The sequence below is a fragment of the Microtus pennsylvanicus genome, chromosome 10 (genome assembly GCF_037038515.1).
Source record: "Microtus pennsylvanicus isolate mMicPen1 chromosome 10, mMicPen1.hap1, whole genome shotgun sequence".
NCBI lineage: Eukaryota > Metazoa > Chordata > Mammalia > Rodentia > Cricetidae > Microtus > Microtus pennsylvanicus.
In genome coordinates, this window is record NC_134588.1 from 113,205,740 (window position 1) to 113,225,853 (window position 20,114).

At 37.1% G+C, this 20,114-nt stretch overlaps 1 protein-coding gene across 2 annotated transcripts in view; it reads right to left on the reverse strand.

The window, feature by feature from the left end:
- The window catches only part of Cr1l (complement C3b/C4b receptor 1 like), a 31,898-nt gene extending 11,998 nt beyond the window's left edge, over positions 1-19,900 (reverse strand). The window contains exons 1-7 of one of the 2 annotated variants that reach the window (XM_075989542.1): positions 19,533-19,900; positions 13,914-14,093; positions 13,191-13,290; positions 9,886-9,971; positions 6,967-7,362; positions 4,986-5,088; positions 3,634-3,719 (exon numbers count right to left, since the gene is read on the reverse strand). In XM_075989542.1, coding sequence (XP_075845657.1) covers positions 3,634-3,719; positions 4,986-5,088; positions 6,967-7,362; positions 9,886-9,971; positions 13,191-13,290; positions 13,914-14,093; positions 19,533-19,647 — 1,066 coding nt within the window. In that variant the 5' untranslated portion in view covers positions 19,648-19,900. The remainder of the gene's footprint in view (positions 1-3,633; positions 3,720-4,985; positions 5,089-6,966; positions 7,363-9,885; positions 9,972-13,190; positions 13,291-13,913; positions 14,094-19,532) is intronic. The other variant, XM_075989543.1, reaches the window with a different exon arrangement.
- Between the last annotated feature and the right edge of the window lie 214 nt (positions 19,901-20,114).

Sequence of the window (20,114 nt, forward strand, 5' to 3'; positions counted from 1 at the left end):
ACTACAAAGATGTTTTTGTGCCAGATCAGATGGTTCTAGAGATGAGATTTTGTTTAAAAACCAAAACAAACAAATTTTGTCTCACTGTAGTAATTCACAGCTGATATATTTACTACCAGTTTTATGTGTCTGTGCATTGGTTCAATACCACAATTTCTTATGCATTGAATATTCCTATAACTTTCACCATAAAACATAAAATAGGTATCTAGCAATATATTTTATTAAATCTTACTTGAAATAGATATTTTATAATCAAAAGGAAAATTAAAAATTTAAAAACTGGCTTGCGTTGCTTTAGGACATATAAGTGAGAAAGACGAGTAATGTTTTATATAGAAAACATATACTTTAATCTATTTACAAATTTCCAAATCATTGGTGCTTTTTGTAAGCATATGGTTTGGAAATAAATGGTCCTCCATCATGTTAAAGATTGACTTACTACTCCCACTTCCTGTGCCATAAAAAATTCTTATATAAATTTTTATTTTCTTATCACACTTCACTAGTTATCATGCTAGTGATATACTGTGATTTTTTTAAAAAAAATATTTATTTTCCTGTTTTTATTTGTTTCCCAACTGGAAAATTAACTTTATGAAAATATGAATGGCTCTAATCTCTTTGTTGCTCTTTCCACACATACAAAGTCCTGACACAGAAGCCTTTGTCAGTATATGCCATAGAGAAGACAATGGCCTAATAAATACATCAGTGAGGGGATAAAAGAGCATGACATTTAAGAGAGATCAACCTCCAATGACGAAACTAATAAAACAACAAATAGGTATCATTTCATGTACTTTTATATCACCTAGTTTCTTCCGCCATATTCCCCACAAAATTCAACATCAACATACCACATGTTGATAAACCACAAACACCTACTTATAAGGCTTTTCTTGAAATACTTGCAACAAATAAGTAGTTTAGTAAAGACCTGTAGGCAAAGGAAAGTCTATGAGGGACGCACACTGGGAAAGAAAATCGGGAGTGCAATCCAGGCTGCATGGCTACTCACATCCACACACAGGAACACTGCTGTTCATTCCAGCTAAGACACAGTGACCAGTAAAGCTGCCTTTGTAGTCTTCCTGCATGTCCCCCAACCCCTGCCTAGCCCCCGACTTCTTCTCTATTTCTGTTCAGATAGGAGCAAGCATAGCATGGCATATCAAATTGCAGTAAGCACCTCCCCTTGCATTCAGGCTGGGCAAGGCAATCCAGTATGAGGAATAGGTTCCTAAGAGGCAGCCAAAGCATTAGAGACAGCCCCTGCTCCTATTATTAGGAGTTGCAGTAAACCAAGCTATACAATTGACACATATTTGTAGAGAACCTAGGTTGGTCTAACCTATACAGGCTCCCTGGTTGTTGGCTCAGACTCTGAATTCCTCAGTTAGGTCACTTGTTTCTGCGGGTTTTCTTGTGATGACCTTGACCCCTCTGCACCCTACAATCCTTCTTCTGTCTCTTCAGCAGGGTTCCCCAAGCTTAACCTAATGTTTGGCTGTGGATCTCTGCATCTGTTCCCATTAGTTACTGGATGAAGGCTCTCTGGTGACAACTGGGGTAGTCAACAATCTGATCATAGAAGATGGCTAGTTTAGGCTAAGTATTCACTATTGCTTGGAGTCATCCTTGTTTCAGCCTTTACCAGCAACTGGGGGAACAGTAGAGAAGAGTGCTGGCAGATCTTTATCCTCAAAGAAGCTTACATTCTTAGGGCATCTTTCGAAAATGCATTCCATGTATACTAAACACCTTCAAGGAATGAGATCTTCCCTTAATGACTCACTGATGTCAACCATCAGTCTCATTATTACAGTAGTTTCACAACGAGTGGAAAAAAACCAGGAAATATGTCAAAGAGTTCTAGTCATGGTGGTAGAAGAGCCATTGGTCATACTGCTTCCGTGTAAAGTTTCCTGGATAGCAAAGATTACACACACACACACACACACACACACATACACACACACACACACACACACACACACACACACACACACACACACACACACACACGGTATGTTCTGGAAAGCATTATAAGATACTCAAGTAGATTTCTAGCTACTAAAGACTAGTTGATTTATTCATATTTTTAAAGCTTGAGGACAATTTTTTTAGACTTTAAAAAGAAATCCGGAACATGCAAGCTATAAATGTCAGCAGCTGCTTGGAAGAAGATGGAGATGCAAACGGGGAAGAATGAATGAAAAAGAAAAAACCCTATGCTGTCTGAGTTAAGCAAGCATGAAAATCAGCCACAAGACAGACTTGCAGCCTCACAGTGAGGAGGAGAACTACACACAAAGTGAGTACAAAACGTTAGGAAAGCGATAGAAAGAAATAGAAGAAAAGTCATGCTTTTCCAAGTAATTCAGAGAAGTAGGCAACTTATGAAGTGCACGTCTATGGCCTATTAGAGACTTAAAATTTACTGTTAAAAACAAAAACCACTGGGACTGGAGAAACGGCTCCATGGTTATGAGCTCTGACTACTCTTCCACAGGACCTGGGTTTTATTCCCAACACTCTCTCAGTGGCTTAAAACCATCTGTGACTCCAAGATCTGTGAATCTGACACCCTTTTCTGGCCTCTATGGCAAGGGGCATGCACACAATGCACAGACATGCATGCGGGCAAAACACCCATACACATCAAATAAATATTTTACAAGTGTTGGCAAACTTTTGGAAAATTTTTATAGAACAAGTATGAAGTAGGAGAAATAAGCAGTGATTTTGTATAAGAGCTTTTCTTTTTAATCTTATTATTTCTTAATATTTCAGCATATTTTATATGCTTACGTTGAGACTTGAAGAATGTTACCTTGCCTACTCAGTCTGATGTGGTTTACCTAATTTTCCTCATTCTCATTTCCTCTGATCTATTACCTATTATCTGATGTATTAACTCTATAGTATTCAATTTGTTTCTTGTTCATCTTCCTTCTTAAGTACATATAATATAGAGTCAGAAATTTAGCTCATCTTAATCACCATTATAATTCCAGTGCAGGTGAAAATAAAGCACATAACTTTTGCTCAATAATTAAGTGGACATTTGTTTTATATATGCATATTACCAAATAAATATGAATAAGTGTTTGCATATTGATGACAGAACATAAAAGAAAAACACAGGGAAGCAAGAAGGGGAGGAAAGAGAAGAGAAACTTGTCAAAGTCTTTCTTGTCCTAGTAGCAAACCACACAGGAAATATCACACATCAACACAAAGTTCAGAATGATGGAAGCTAATCAGAGTTTCCAAAGCAAGGAGATAATAAGAACAAAATTTTATTAAAGTAATCAATTTCTGTCAGTAAGTCAGACTAGAATATAGAAGAAATACTGAAAGGTAGAATTATTAACAAGAAGTTAGAGAGAGCAACTACATTAAAGTATTGCTATATAGGGGCTGGAGCGATGGCTCAGAGGTTAAGAGCACTGGCTGCTCTTCCAGAGGTCCTGAGTTCAATTCCCAGCAACCACATGGTGGCTCACAACCATCTGTACTGAGATCTGGTGCCCCCCTCTGGCATGTGGGCATACATCGAGGCAGAATGTTGTATACATAATAAATAAATCTTTAAAAAAAAAAAGTATTGCTATATATACTCACGTTCACACACAGGAACACTGCTATTCCAAATACTGTCCCTTCCAGCCAGAATACAGTAACTAGCAGAATTGCCTTTTAATTGAAACCTAAGGAAGAAAATGGTAGTGTACTGTAAAATGATTTGGCCAGAGTAATACTCATTTTCCAGGTCTAGTCAAAAAAGCACCTGAGGATTTTAGGAAATGGAACCAGAAGGTGGAAAGGGTGTGTAGATGCTAAGCCACTTAACAACCACAGGTAGTTTTACCACTTAGCAGGTGGGTAAAACAGAATTGCAAGGCAAAGAGACTTGTCATATAAAGTCCTAGCTTAAACTAAAGAAAGCAGTCAGGGCACAGCTAGACCCTGGACCCTTACTCAGCACTGATCATGCTAAAAGGAAGCCAGTACTGCTCCCTGTCACAACTGCAAACCCAGACTGCTAATGCAACACCTTGCCAACTCTGGCACTGGGAAAGCTGAGTTAACTGGTAGGAAATAGAGATTGTTCTTATGTCTCAGTTTCTGCTATTATTGTCTAGGAAGCTCACTACAGCATGCTGGGCTACTGAAGAATAAGTTACACTTATTTTCTCAGTAATTCAGAGAAGCAGGCTCCTTTTAGGTACAGGTCTCCTTTTGCTTGTTTTTGTTTCTGTTTCTTGGTCTTTCCTTTCAAAGCACTGGGACTGAAGAGAAAAATGGAAAGTGGAAAGGAGCCAACTTTTGTACAAAGCCATCCAAAATTCTCAAAGGATGTTTAAACCCTTGTGTATTCCTAATTCTTATTTGGTCCTGGTACTTGGTGCTGCCAAGGATTCTGTGAAGTGCTGGAGAGCAGGTTCTTTGTTGGTGAGGATTGGTAGTTTGACAGAGGCGGGTCTGCTGTGTAGAATGTTTATGATCTCACCTGAAATATTAACATTGGATGCCATGCTCCCATTTTAGAGCCCACAGCCCGTTGCTGGTCTAATGACACATGACTGGGCTTTCAAACACTGCACCTTATTTTTTGCTTCTCTTATAAAGTCTATTAATAAAGCATTAATTTTTTTCCCTAAAACATTGCTAAATACATTGTTAACTGTATAAGCTTTTGTAACATATAATTTCCCTCAAAATTACTAGCATTATTTTCTATTTAGAAAATGATTTTTTTCACTTAGTGCATTACCTATATATTTAAAACCAGTAGATACACTTGTTTTTGAATCTGTCATTTAATAAGCATCCCAGTTTTTACTTCATATCTCTTTTTATGAATTCCACAAGTCACCAGTGTTTCCTATAAACAATAGCAGACGTTCTCTTCCCCATACCAACCTTCCCATACCTCGGACAAGCTCAGACAGATTGGGCCTGCTCACACTTACCCTTTATTGCAAACGAAGGACACTTTAGCCCCAATTTGAAGATTTAGTGGAAATAGTACATTCCCATTAGGAAGCTGTTCCAGGAAAGGACCACAGGATTTCACTGGAGAAAAAGAGTCAAACAGAAATAACTGTGTGTGGAAAATATAAACACAAGCCATAAATATCAATCCAGATGACAGTCTGGAGACCCACACATGCGAGAGCCACAGGACTCTAACGTGTAGCCTGGCTCATAGTGCTAGAGCAGTTTCAGCTTTGGATAAAAACACCATCTTTGTTTGAGGTACACTCCTAGTGCTGGATTTCTAGAGGCAGGTGACATGTTAAGGAAGAAAGTTTCATGAAGTGAAAAAAAATTCCCTCAATGGTAAACTGGATCACACATGCCAAGAGGATCACAACTTTATGTGGGAAATAAAAGAAGAAAAAAAGGAACAACTTTATTTATATATGACAGAATAAACAACCTTTCTGCCAAAAGTGACTATACAATGAAGACACTGTGACTATAACTGATAAATCTTGAATTTATTGTTTTCTCTCTATGATGTACACTAAAGTTATTATACTCCCAATATCTTTTTTGTTTTGTTTTTTAAGACAGGAGGTTTTTTTTTTTTTTTTTTTTGTGTAGCCTTGACTGTTCTGAACTAGCTCTGTTGACCAGGCTAGCCTTGAACTTTAGAATATTGGTCTAGAATAAATGACTTTCTTAAGGATTTCCAAATATTTTTGATGTTATAATAATTGCTTTGAGTGCTCATCTCTCAAGAGTTTCCCTTGATATTTAAAGAATAATCTGGTTAAATTTCTATTGATTCTCAGTTTCATACTATATAATGCCTTTTGATTGTTATGGGTAAAAACATGAACACTATGACTTCTTTGCTCTAGGTCTCTAGGACAGTGGTTCTCAACCTTCCTAAAGCTGTGATCCTTGAATAGCAGTTCCTCATGTTCTGGTGACCCCCACTCAGAAATTTTTTTTCGTTGCTACTTCATAACTGTAATTTTGTTACTTTTACTGAATCATAATGTAAATATTTTTGGAGATAAGGTTAGCCAAATGGGTCCCAACACATAGATAGAAAACCACTGCTCTAGGGGCTCTAATTAAGTTCTGCCACCTGGAAGACATATATATCAAACTAAAGGACAAGAGATGTGATAGACACCTTTATGCATCCAGGGACAGCATCAGTTGAGGCAGCCTTGATGATCTCTCAAGTGAGCAGCAATCAGCAACACTAATGACAGCAAGGACTGGCTCTATCCTGGAAGAAGTAGCAGGGTCTGGCTGTGTCAGCATGACAGAGGTTGACAGTGTCAACCAGAGTAGGGCCCGATGTGTCAGCTCTATTCTTGAGTAACAGTAGTTCCCTGATCTTTGGCAACATTGTTTTCCTTTTACTCTTCCTGTCCTTCTAATGTCTTTATAACCCATTATCACCTACAGGAAAGTCTTCATTCCTTGGGAGGATCTGCCAAATGGAAAGACCTGGATTTTGATCTTTGATCTGCAAGTTAGTATCTATATCGTCTTGGAAAACTATCTAACCCCTAAGCCCCAATATGGCAAAAATAATAACTACCCCATAGTTTCATTTTAGGAATTAAATATGCAGGCATTTAATATGACTAGCCAAGGATCACTCATTACATATTAGTAAATATTAGGCATATGAATAACTGATAAGGGCTGGAGATGGCAATACATGAAAAGAACTTCTGTGTATGAGAATTCCCAGGATGTATCACATTCCTTGTTCATATTTAGCTTCTTCTCAGTTTGAATGGATGTGTTGTGAGGGTGCACAAACACCACAAACACATGACCCTTCTTGATTTCACATTCCCTCCCAAGAAAATTTATTCATCCAACATGTTCACCATATGCCCTCTTCCAGAACCAACCTTTACCTCTGATCCTCCAACACCCCATGGCATGGCATGCTCCCCAAGCCCTGATCAGACTTACCCTGGAAGCAGATTGGTAACTCTGGCTCCCATTTGTTTAGGTTTTGACACTGTACACTGCTGATTCCTTCCATGATAAAGCCAGGCTGACATTTAAACTCCACAGTATCTCTTATGGAAAACAAGCTTCTGCTTTCAGACACCATGACTGCATTTTCAACATGGGGAGGTGTACATTTGCCGAGTTCAATGCACTGAGGAGGAGGGCCACTCCAGACTCCAACTTCACCATCACTGCTGGTACAGTGTAAGGATGATTCACCCACCAGATTAAAGAGCTTTTTCCCTCTATCACCAGTTTTGCAGCGATAGGTGACCACCATTCCATAATAAAAATCTTCTGTAGGAGCAACGAACTCTCCATTGGTAATGGCTTGGGGTGCTTCACAAGGAATTCCTGGGCAAAGAAAACAGATTATATTTTATATAAATAGGGGAAATCCAATGAATCATTGAATTGAAGATACTTATACTCATTATATACTCAAATGTTCATTAAAAGCATTGAATATTTATTGACTTGTAGATGAGTTTTAAAATGTTGTTATTTAGGCACACATAACAACATGGACACTTACTTTTTCCTATAAACTTTTCCTACTTTTTTCTTATAAACACATAAAGTTACAAATACAATTGACCTCTTCATTTGAAATAGCTCTTTGATCATATTACAGAGTTTATATCAGTTTTCAGATTTTTCTTCTTTGTCTATTAATTTGCAAATCTGTTGTCAACTAAAAGGAAAATTTGAAAAAAATATTAACAACAAAGTTTTTAGACTATAAGATGGAAAAATGTCCTAATACACAAAGATTTCTTGAACAGAAAAAAATCAGTAACTAGAAGGAGAAAATTAGAAAGTTAAAATATTAAAATGAAGAATTTCTATTTTCAAAAAGAAAAAAAAGACAGGCCATAGACTAAAAGAAAACATACTCATTTTATTTATTGGAAAATATGACACTATGTACAAGAATTTTTATAAAATAAGTAAATAAACTAGTAAATAATGCACACCAGGTTTGAATAGTAATTCCACAAACATGAAGAATTACTATCAATGAAAATTCAAATCATTTTAGACATTTTGATCATTAGTATTATGCTATGGAAACAACAGAATGATCTGACTATCAAGATCATCACCATGTAACTATGGACAGTGTTATATGACTTATTTGTGAGATGAGATATCGGTCGGGTGGACAAAAATCCACAGTGAATTACTGTAAAAGAGGTTGAATTGGTTTATAGGTCTGCAAAAATTCACATGAATAGGAAATGATCTTCTGCAGGACATAGCCTACTATCAAATATTCCAAAGTTTCCTCTAGCATTCCCCCAGGGACTTAGAGCTATTTAGTGGGCTTAAGTTATAGAAATTTTAGATAATTAAACAGTTAAAAGTACAGACACAGCTATAACTAGTTATACTGTGTTTTTTTTAAATATTTATTTATTTATTGTGTATACAATATTCTGTCTGTATGTCTGCAGGCCAGAAGAGGGCATCAGACCTCATTACAGATGGTTGTGAGCCACCATGTGGTTGCCGGGAATTGAACTCAGGACCTTTGGAAGAGCAGGCAATGCTCTTAACCACTGAGCCATCTCTCCAGCCCTATACTGTGTTTTAATAGGAAAATACATGCAGTTTGAATTTTGATTCTTTTTTACATAAAGTGTATATGTTTAAATGTTCCATATGTTGCTGTGGGATAATGCTTTTGTACGCTGTAAAAATTAGTTAATGGTATTGGTTTAATAAAACACTGATTGGCCAATAGCCAGGCAGAAAGTATAGGTGGGGCAACCAGACTAGGAAAATTCTGGGAAAAGGAAGGTCCAGATGCAGTCACCACCCAGATACAGAGGAAACAAGATGAGAATGTTGCACTGATAAAAGGTACCACACCACGTGGCTAAACACAGACAAGAATTATGGGTTAATTTAAGTTGTAAGAGGAGCTAGTCAATAATAAGCCTGGGCTAATAGGCCAAACAGATTATAATTGTTATAAGCCTCTGTGTGTTTCTTTGGGACTGGGCAGGATAGAAACTTGGTTTACAACATGTGAAAGTGTAGGTTAGCCCACAGCTTCACTAACCTTGAAAAATATGGACAAAAATTTTATCAAATTGCCAAGCAGGATGATAGTTATATTAGAGATTGAAAAACAAACACAACTTAAAGTTAACTGAGTTAAAAATAAGATTGGAAGACTTTTTACATTTATACATTCTACAGTTAGAAAAGGAACATCCCAGGACCAAGGAGAACTTAAAGAATGTTGTAGTTCAAGAATGTTGTAGTTGTCTTCTGTCTTAGAGTTACTATTGCTGTGATAAAAAAAACATAACCAAAAGCAACTTGAGGAGGAAAGAGTTTATTTGGCTTACATCCTAAAACACATTCTACTGAGAGAAGCTAAGGCAGGAACTCTAATCAGGAAGAAACCTGAAGGCACAAGCTGATGCAGAGGCCATGGAAGCTTATGTTCCTCATGGCTTGCTCAGCCAGCTTTTTTATAGAACCCAGGACCACGAGCCCAGGACTGACACTACCCACAATGGACTAGGCTCTCCTACAGAGATCACTAATTAAGAAATGCCTTACAGGCTTACGGAGGAATTTCTCAACCAAGAATTCTTATTTTCAGTATGACTCTAGCTTATGTCAAGTTGAGACAAAACTAGCCAGAACATCTTCATTTTCTTGAAAAACAGTTTATACAAGAGGAATTTTAATAACAATTTTTAAAATCCCTTATAGGGCTTTAGGTTTACATCTGTGATAGAGTACTTCCTAACAGGCATGAGGCCCTGGGTTCAATCTTAGATCTGCAAAAATTGTATAATTCCAGAGAAAATTTAAAGTACATAAGTAAAGGTGATAGAAATAAAAATTTCAACTTACTCTCACAAATAGGTGCTTCATTATCCCAAACAAGACCGTTACCTGAGAGTATGCACATAGCTGTATTGGAACCAATGAGGCGGTATCTATACACAGAACAAAGAATGTTAATTAATTCGTAAGTAATTGCCTGCTAAATTGCTGCTTCCCAGAGATTACTACCTTGAAAGCTTCAGGACATTTTTTTCTTTTCTTGTCAAAGACCATGAGTTCTGAAATCTTACATCCTTCTTTAGACTTTTTGATTTTCTTCTTAATGCCTTCCTAACTAAATGAGATTTTTCTTTTTATTATGTTATCATGCAATCTGCAATAAAGTATAATTGTTTTCTATAAATCTTATTTTTAAAGACATTATAAGCTTCTTGAGGGCAAAAGAAATTTCATGTGTATATGTATATAATACTAATATGGTAATTTATACCTTGAAAAAGTAATGTGAATGCCTGGATAAGGGTATGTCTTATCAGCAAGATTCATTAATGTAGAACCTAGAACTCAAATCTGACCGAAGTTGAATAAAAACAGATTAAAGTCAGGAATAATTAATTAATATGCTGTAAATTGTCTAGTATGTCATAAAATTAAAACAAGTCATGACACTTATTTACAGTAACTTAACTCTAATAACTATTATGTTAGATTTATTAAAAAAACAAGTCATTTTGGGAAGTGCAACTGTAAAGGATTGTGTTTTAAATTTCACTTGCTCCTTTTCCTCTGTGAAAGAAACTTTTTTTGTTTTGTTTTTTTTCCTCTTTCTTTTTTCCTTTCCTCTTTCCTTTTTGTTTGTTTGAGACAGGATTTCTCTGCGTTTCTCTTTGACTGTCCTGGAACTCACTCTGTAGTCCAGGCTGGCCTTGAACTCAGAGATCCAAATGCTGGGGAAAAGTCATGTGCCACCAGCAACCAGTGGAAAAGAGGATACAATTTTACATGTAAGCTTGTGGATTTGCTACCACAGAAAGAACTAAAATTGACAATAGATCTCTTGTTCTGTCTAGTTACTGTGGCACTCACTTTTCATCTTCCTATTCCCAATTTTCCTAGCATATTCTTATTGCTGGTTACTACTTCTATAATTATATAATTTATAAAAAGTTATATAAAGAATCATATAGAATGTAACCATATATGATTAGCTTTCTACTCAGCATAATAACTGGAGGTTTATCAAGCAATCCTTTCTGTTATAAGTTAGAGTTCACAGCATGGATGTACCACCACTCACTTAACCACTTACCTACTGATGGATATTCAAGTAAGTCCAAAATCAGGGATAGGACAGGGAAAGCTTTCCTTTGAGAATGATAAAAATGCTTTTGTGCTCCTAATCTTAAAGAAAAGACTGTCTTTCACCACTGAGAACAATGTTAGTTGTAGGCTTGTCATATGTGGAAAATATATGCAGAATCTCTAATCCTTTTATGAATAACTTTTAAAAAGCTTTTCTAACAACGGAAAATTTGAATTTCAAATGTATTTTCTTCTAGTAATGGCTATGTTTTTACACCTCATTCTGTCAGTGTGATATATCACGTTTTATTTGTACATTGTCAAGTTTTCATTACAGGGATAAATCCCACTTCATCATGATGTAGACAGTGGGTATGTTGTATGAGTGTACATGGGGTCTGTGTGACAGTGCTGAGATGATATTTCATTTGTGTAAACAAAGCCTGCCGAAGTTCAGAGAGTAAAACAGCCACACAGATCAGCCTTACAAACGAGACAGTCGTGGCACACACCTTTAACACCAGTAGCCACACTAGTTTGCCATAGAAACTGGGTGATAGTGGTGCATGCTTCACTTACAGTCTCATTCTGAGATTCCTGGAGGCAGAATTGCCATTTTGGACTGAGGTAGAGGTAAGAGCCAGTGACTGTTTGTTTTGCTTTTCTGACCTTCAAGTTGAACTCCAATTTCTGTCTCTGGGTTTTTATTAATTGTGCTACACAGTGTGCTCGTATGTGTGCACAAGGAACTCAGAGCAAGATGCCAGGCATCTTCCTCTATCACTCTTAGTCTACTGCCTTGAGAAAAAAATCTCTCACTGGACTGAAAACTCACTCTTTTGGCTATCTGGTCACCAAGCTCTTAGGATCTTTCTGTCTCTCATTATCCCAGTGCTGGGATTACAGGCACATGGAGCCATGGCTGGGTTTTTACATGGATGTTGAAGCTTCATCTCATTAGCCCCAGTGTATGCATTTATAAATTCTGTCTGCTATTAGTTTGTAGACAATGTTTATAACATGTTTATTAAGGATATTGTCCAGTAATTTCCTTCTGTTGTCATGTCTGGCTTTGGTATTAGCATAGTACTGGCCTCATAAAATAAATTAGAATTCAGTGGTGAAAACATTAGGTCCTAAGGCTTCTTTGTTGGAAGGTTGTAGTAAGTAAATGGAATTTATCTAAGAATTTATGTTTTGCCTCTTCAGCTACATTGAACTATATGGTTTTGCTCTCGAACATGTATCTGCAATGCTAACTCACAGCCATCACAATTTCTTCAACTTCTTTTTCACAGTTTGGTTCAGGATTTATCAATGCAAAAACTGTGTGTTTAGTCTGCACCATACCAACCCAGTGAGTGTTTTACTTCCTATGTATGTTGCCATAGTTAGGAACATCCCCAAATGCTCATAGTTTAAAGGCTTAGCCTCCCAGGCTATGATCTTATTGGGCTGTTGTAGAATCTTTAAGAGGTGGGCCTTAAGGGACAAAGTTAGCTTCCCAGCTATATGCCTCTGGAGAAGATACTGAGATCTTAGCCTCAAAGCCTTTATTTTCTTCATGGCAACTATGAGGTGAAAGGTTTACCATGTCCCTGCTGTAATGGACCATGCCACCTTAGATCTAAGTAAGAGAGTAAGTGACCATGAACTGAACTGAGATTTCTATAACTATGAATTAAAGCATACCTTTCTTCCTTTTAACTATCTCAATTATTTTGTTATAGTAATGGAAAGCTGACTAACGTGTGCTGTCTTGATTATTCAGCAGGGATAACATATCTTTCTCACCTAGTCATGTTATATTTTTGTATATTTCAATCAAGAATTAAACACTTATATTCAAGCCTTTTAAGGCTAGGCAACATCCTGATGGTGTGGACGTGCTGTAGAGCACTTGTGTAGCAAGTTTAAAGCCTTGAGTTCAACCTTTAGCACAAACAAATAAAAACACAACCAAAACTCAAATCAGGAAGTAACAACTTAGATGTGTTCTTTGAGTCCTGGATAGAAGGTAGTATTGCTGTTCCAGAAGTCTTGATGAAGAGCTGTTGTTGCCAACTCACCCTGTATTACAAGTATAAGTAATACTGGATCCATACTGAATGTCTGTGATTATATTTACTATGCCATTCTGAGGATCTTTAGGAGTTTCACATGATTTACCTGTGAGAAAGAAACAATTTTTGAACAAAGTAAAGTAAACTGAACTTTTCTTAGTTTATAAAGTTCGAACCTGACTGTAACTTACTGTATACAGAGCATACAAAATTGTAACATTTCACAGATTTTTGCTACTTTGAGAAAACTCACCAGACACTTCTTTCCAAAAGAACTCCCATCCACGTTCTTTCTTATTTTCACATGGCGACATCCAAAAACATAAATACTTCATTTATTACCAAGGCATTCTTTTATGTGTTCCAATTCACAGGCCTCAAAGTCTGGGATTTTTTTCATCTCTTAGTTATTAAATATACATTTATTTGCTTTGGAATCACTAATTACTTAGTGAAACTTACGCAAAGTTGGATACACTAAGTGAAATATCCTGAGGGTATTTTTCATCAATCATGCTCTGTGATGATCATTATTATTAAATTTATCAACAATTGAAAAGACAGACACACAGAGTAAAGATATGACTTAAAAGAATGAGTCAATGTACTATATATGCCTTAGATAATATTATTAATGATGTGTCATAATTTTAAAATCGAGACAAACTTGAAACAGACTCTACTATTTGCCACAAAGTATCTATTTTCTGTCATCTTCCAGATACTCACGTATACACTTATTTTCAGCACTTGTCCAGTCTGAGTTTTGTTCACATACGATGGAGAACTGCCTCTTGATATATCCTGGGCGACATTCATACATCAAAGATGTTCCAATGGGAAACTCGGATTCATTAGTTTGAGTTATACGGTTGGCAAATGGAAACCATGATGGGGCTTTGCACTGACCTGGAGAATGAGACCACAGCAACATTACACTTACTGGAGGAACTTTTATTCACTTTTTCTTTCTCTCCAATATACTTTATAGATGTGATTAAAGAAGAAAAAGAATACTCTAATAGTGGTAAAGGGAATGATTCTTTTAATATTCTTTTTAAAGATTTATGTATTTATTATGTACACAGTGTTCTGTCTGCATGCATGCCTGCAGGACAAACCAGATGGCATTACAGACGGTTGTGCACCACTGTGTGGTTACTGGGAATTGACCTCAGGACCTTTGGAAGAATAGGCAGTGCCCTTAACCTCTAAGCTATCTCTCCAGTACCTTTAATGGGTATTTTTACAGTTAAGATTTTAAAATAATTTTAGTTAGCATCTATAAGTGAGCCTCTGCTTTAAAAATGCCTCTGCTTTAATAATTTTTTTAAGATTTATTGATTTTATTCTGTGACTCTTGTGCTTAAATGCATATATGTGAATCCCATGCATGCAGTGCCTTTGCAAATCAGAAGACAATGTTGGATTCTCTGGAATTGGAGTTATGGATACCTCTGCTCTTTTTTTAAAAGCAATGTGTATGTAGCTTAATTCACATATAACATATTAACATAATGTAGGTAGGATAAACAGTCTTTAGCTGAAGGGAAACTCCAACATAGTTTCAAATTTCAATCAGAGAGTACCTGTGCTTAGATTTCATCCATCCCATCCTCACATTTCCTTCTCTCCTGTACCAAAACATCCTTCCTCTCAGTCTCAGTCAACCAGCAAGCTCTCCTGGCCCATGATCGTCCTCTCTGGCATTCAGGAATGGATCAGCACTTTGGCCAAGCAAGGGGGGAGGAGGGATAATAAAATTCAAAAACTGTAACTGTGTTTCATTTTGTGAATGTATTTTCCAATACATGTTTTTATTTAACTTCTAGACTCGGTTATCTTCCCTTAAGGCTTAGCAGAATTAAATTAACTGACAGTTAGGGTCAAATAACAAGTAATCAATAATTAATCTGTTGGAAGAAAATCATTTTAACTTTGGAAATATTACATTTTTGCTATGACTTCATTTCCTACCAAAACTCTCAATTAATTAATTCAAATTTTAAGGGGGTAGATTAAGGCATATAAAAAACTTTGAACAATATTTTTCTAGTTAATTTTTAAACTGACTGCATCTTGGTTTGCATATGTGGAATTTTGGTAACTCCAAAAAAGCTCACATTCCTAATTTTCCTCCAATATTAGACTGGCTGTGGCTGTCCCCACACTCCACTGAACTATGGTGTCCTGTTCTGTGTTTTCACATGTATGTTTCATCACGTTCAACCTGACTTCCTACCAGACTACTACTTTCCACATCCGTTTCCTCCAGACATGTATTCATCCTCTATCTCTGACACATTCTATGTGGAATCTTTCATTTCTCTCCAGCTTCCGGTCTTCTTCCAGGTCTCAGCTAACATACCACTTTCCAGACCTGAGAAATATCAAACTTAAACTACCTGTTCTTACTTTACCCATTATCTTTTCCCCTATTATATCAACAATATTTTATTATTATAATTTTTATTTTAAATATGCATACATTTGATAGGATTTCTTTCAATAGCTATCAGAGATAGAAAATGTGAAGGTAAGAGACCAAATAACCTTTGTTCCTATAGATAAATACCAGGCCCAAAGCTTAGCACCCAATTATAAGCAGTAGATGTATTTTGTTGCCATAAGCAAATAAATATACTGTAAAATAAGTACCATCAAGAATCCACCCAGACTATGTCCCAAGAAGCCCTCATTTGCAGAGTTTTGATTAGAGTTCATATATTTCTAAGTTTCAAAGTTATTACCACTTTGAAAATACTGTATAACAGCAAAAACAAAACAAAAAACCTACTAAGTGAAAAATACAATTCCTGTGAAAACCACTGTGATAAACATGGAGAAAGGAGAAAGAACAGCAACAAAACCATTGAGTGAAAGTTTCTGTGATTTCATGCCTTCACCTTTTCTCTAGCTGACAAGTAGGATAAATACAATGTTGATAACTGTCTCCCCCATTAGTCCCAACAAGGGAATCAATCCCAAGTGCAGCATCCAGTTAAAAGAAATTTTCATACAAATATCAGTCTTTGTTTTCTCTTTGGTCTAGTTTTTCAAAGGAATTACTTTGAGATTTACCCAGGGTATATGTATTTCATTGCTGAGAAATATTCAGTTAGATATATAAATATGCCATAATTTAACTGAAGGACATTTTTTGTTGTTTCTACTTATTGGCTATTACCAATAGTGCAGGATGATGGAGGTGGAGAGAAGGTTCAGCAGTTAAGAGCTCTTTCTCATCTTCCAGAAGACCCAGGTTTAATTTCCAGCACCCACATGGCAGCTCACAACCTTATGTGACTCCAGTCTAAGGAAACCCGTTGCCCTCTTCTGGCCTCTGTAGGTACTATATGCATATTGTGCACTGACATACATGCAAGCAAATACTAATACACACTAACAAAGATAAAATAAAAATAAATAAAATCTAAAAACAACAAACAAAACACCACCCAGCTACAAAAACTAATGTAGCTGTCTCTGTTGGACACAGATTTTTATTTCTCTTAAGTAAAAACCTGGGAGTAAAATGCCTAGGTACATGATAGAAATTTTTTTGAGACACTGCTGAGTCACTTTCCAACAGCAGTCCCTTATCTGCCAGTAAACAGCACAAGACAACTTTCATGACTTCTTGCTAACAGTATACAGTATAGTGAGTCTGCATATTTTTAGCTGTTCGCATGTCTGTGCATTGTTATCTTACTATGCTTTTTTTGTCCTGGAAGATGTAACCGACTTTCAAATGTTCCATTTAAGGCACTGTTTGATTCATCCTGAGCCATCACAACTGTGAACTCATGACCAGTTCCATGACTGCTGAAATATGAGCTGTCAACCTGAGCTACACCCTATACTCTGCTCCTATCCTACATGCTTTACCCTTTAGTGGAGAGATTCTGAAAAGATTGCTTAAGCAACTTTATTAGCTAAATTAGAGAGCACAAAATTTAAAAAATACATTTATAAATATGGTCTGCATAAATATTTAAAGGAATGCTATACAAATGAAATAAGATCTTATTATTTTTACTATTTTTTATTCTTGTTATTATTTTTATTTTATTATTATTTTCAAGAGGTTTCTCTGTGTAGTCCTGGCTGTGCTGAAACACACTCTGTAGTCCAGGCTGGCCTCAAACTCAGAGATATAGCCACTTACCTCAGCCTTTGAATGCTGAGAATAAAGATGTGTGCCACTGTTGCCTGGCTTGGAATAAGCATTTTAAATACTTTACTAGACACAGTGATCTAATATCATTAGTTAACACTTAAGTGACAAAATATTATCACAGATTTTGTTAATAGGAGTGTATATACGGCTGTATTTCAACTAGTATTGTTGATACTTTCTAGATTTTTGTTGTTGCTATTTGTTTTTATATGATCAGCACTTCTTCCTCTGAGTGTATTTCACATACAACTTATACATGTGTGTGTCCTCAGGCAATAAAGGGTAGTCAGTGCAGCCACCTTGTTTTCTGGAATTACTCTTACTATAATCATCTTTAGTGAGTATTTCTCAGTGCAGGACATGTAAGAAGGTTATGTTGTCTATCATTAGATAATATAAACTACAAATCACACATCTGAGAATATGGAAACTGAGATGCATTATGAAGCACAGGAAACAAACTCTAACTCCCCTTCTTTGGCTTCTTCATGCAGCAGTTAACAGAAATGATCCTACACGAGTATCTTAGGGCATGCCAGAGTCCACCAACTCCAACAGTATTCTAGTAACACTTAACTACTGTACCATTTTATGGCCCTGATTGTGGTTTACTTTAGTGAATGGTCTGTATGAGCCTGGGAAGAAGGTATATTCTGCTGTTGTGCATTGCTGAGTTCTGCTATGTCCTTACTGTTTTTCTGCCTGCTACATCTGTCTAGTTCTGGTAGAGGGTTACTGAAGCTTCCAACTCTAAGAGTAGATTCATTTATTGCTGTTTACAGGTCTGCCCATTTTTGCTTCATACATTTTGACAATGCTGTCAGAGGCACACATGTGGACATTTGTTAATTGATTTGCTGGATCCAAGGTCCTCAGCTGTAAGTAGCAGAGACTGGAAACCCAGAACCAGTTTCTCTATGAGTTGAGGTGAAGCTCTCCACCACATTTTTTTTTTTAAATCACAAAGTGCTGTGGCCAATGGAAGCATTCTAGTAGTAGTCTCTTCATTTCAACTCTCTAAAGTACTCCATAGCCTGAGTCACATTTGAAGGATACTGTGATAACCTTGGTAAATTTTCTTTGCACATGATAATGCCTGAGGTTGTAACAGTATCTTAATAACTATGGCAAAACTGTAGCACCATTTCAGCCAGATGATGACAAAGCCACAAAGATCACTAAGCACTGATAGAAGATTCCCAACATTCTTGGTATACTTCGTTTCTAAAAATTTAAATTTTATCATATATTGTCACCTGACCAATTACTATGTGTACTTAGGGAGATAAATATTTAAACACATTTTTTTTTGCAGAAATTTTGTTTTTATTTTTTCTGCTCTCAGGAAAAAAGGTTCAATTAATATATGTAATCGGTCTAGAGGAAAAGCTTAAACCCCGAGTTGAACAAAAACACGTAAGACTGTCATTTCAACTGTCAATGAGTCTAAACAATGCAAAAAGTCTTCAAGGAAGTCTTTCTCTGAGAAAATTCTTATTGAAGACGTAGAAAGGGTACTTAGAATTTCCACAGTGGGTAAAAAGGGCACTCTATTTTGCCCTTAACCATCACTAAAGTGTAATATGCAAATTCTATAGTCCCTTTTACTTGCAAATATTTCATTGCAACTTGGGTCTTCCTGTTCTTCAAACCCTAACTTAGGGTGGAAGTGGGAGGATCTTTCTTAAAGTAGGAACTCAACTGAGTTGAAGAGGATTTGGGGCGAGAGATAATCAGTCCCTAGACCTGTTTGTCTAGGCCTTAAGAGAAATGCATAAATAAGGGCTCCAGGACGGAAGCAAATTAAGCAGCAGAACATGGGTTAGACACTAGACAACATCATTTAAATACAACATCACGAAATACCTTAATATCTCAGATTCACAGATGAGGAAACACACAGGCAAATTAACTTTCCTCACAACTAAATTCTAGGTTTAGAAATTGAGTCTCCCAGACTTTCATGACTTCCCCAACCTCCACACCGCCTCCTTTCACTACAACTGGCTACACTCAGTACAGACAAGCCGGTGGGAGACCTACCACTGCGCACTATCTGGGCTGACAGCGCCACACTCACACCAGCGCTGGGGTCTGTGCTGCGCCCATTTACCGCGGGTGCCGGTGCACCGCGCGTCGGTGCCTCCCCGCACCTCCCTGCGGCTCACCCAAAACTGATGGCGGAAGGAACAGCAGCAGGATGGCCAGCTTCGCTCCGCCGCGGCAGAAAGCTACAAGGCGCCTCACGGGGCCCGGACGCTCTGAGCTCCGAGAAGCCTTCATTTTCTTCAACACCGGTATCAAACCCAGTAGAACGGCAAAGAGAAGACAACCACGCCCAGGGTGCGGGAAATGACGCTGAGTTCCGGGGGGGAAAAAAGCTATTCAACACCGCTTCCCGTTGTTGGGCGGGGTCTTGTTTATTCTCATTCGTGGGCCTTCTGTGGAACTATGGAATACCTCCTGGGAGATCGCTTCAGGGACGGAGACACATGATCAAAACCTAGCAAGACAGTTCCAGGATGTTTTCTAATTTTAAGTACTTTCAGTTCCAAAGAAAGCAAGGCATTATGGGAACTCGGTTTGCATATAACCCGCCTTACTCCCCCACTCCGTGAAATCCGCTAGGGTGGAGCCTAACGTTAACCTGCAACTGTCTTTTAAATGGAGAGCCCTCAGTCTCAGGTACTGTGTGATGAATTCAGATGTAAGTGCCACGGAAACAAAAATTAAAGCAGTGAGTCAATCAG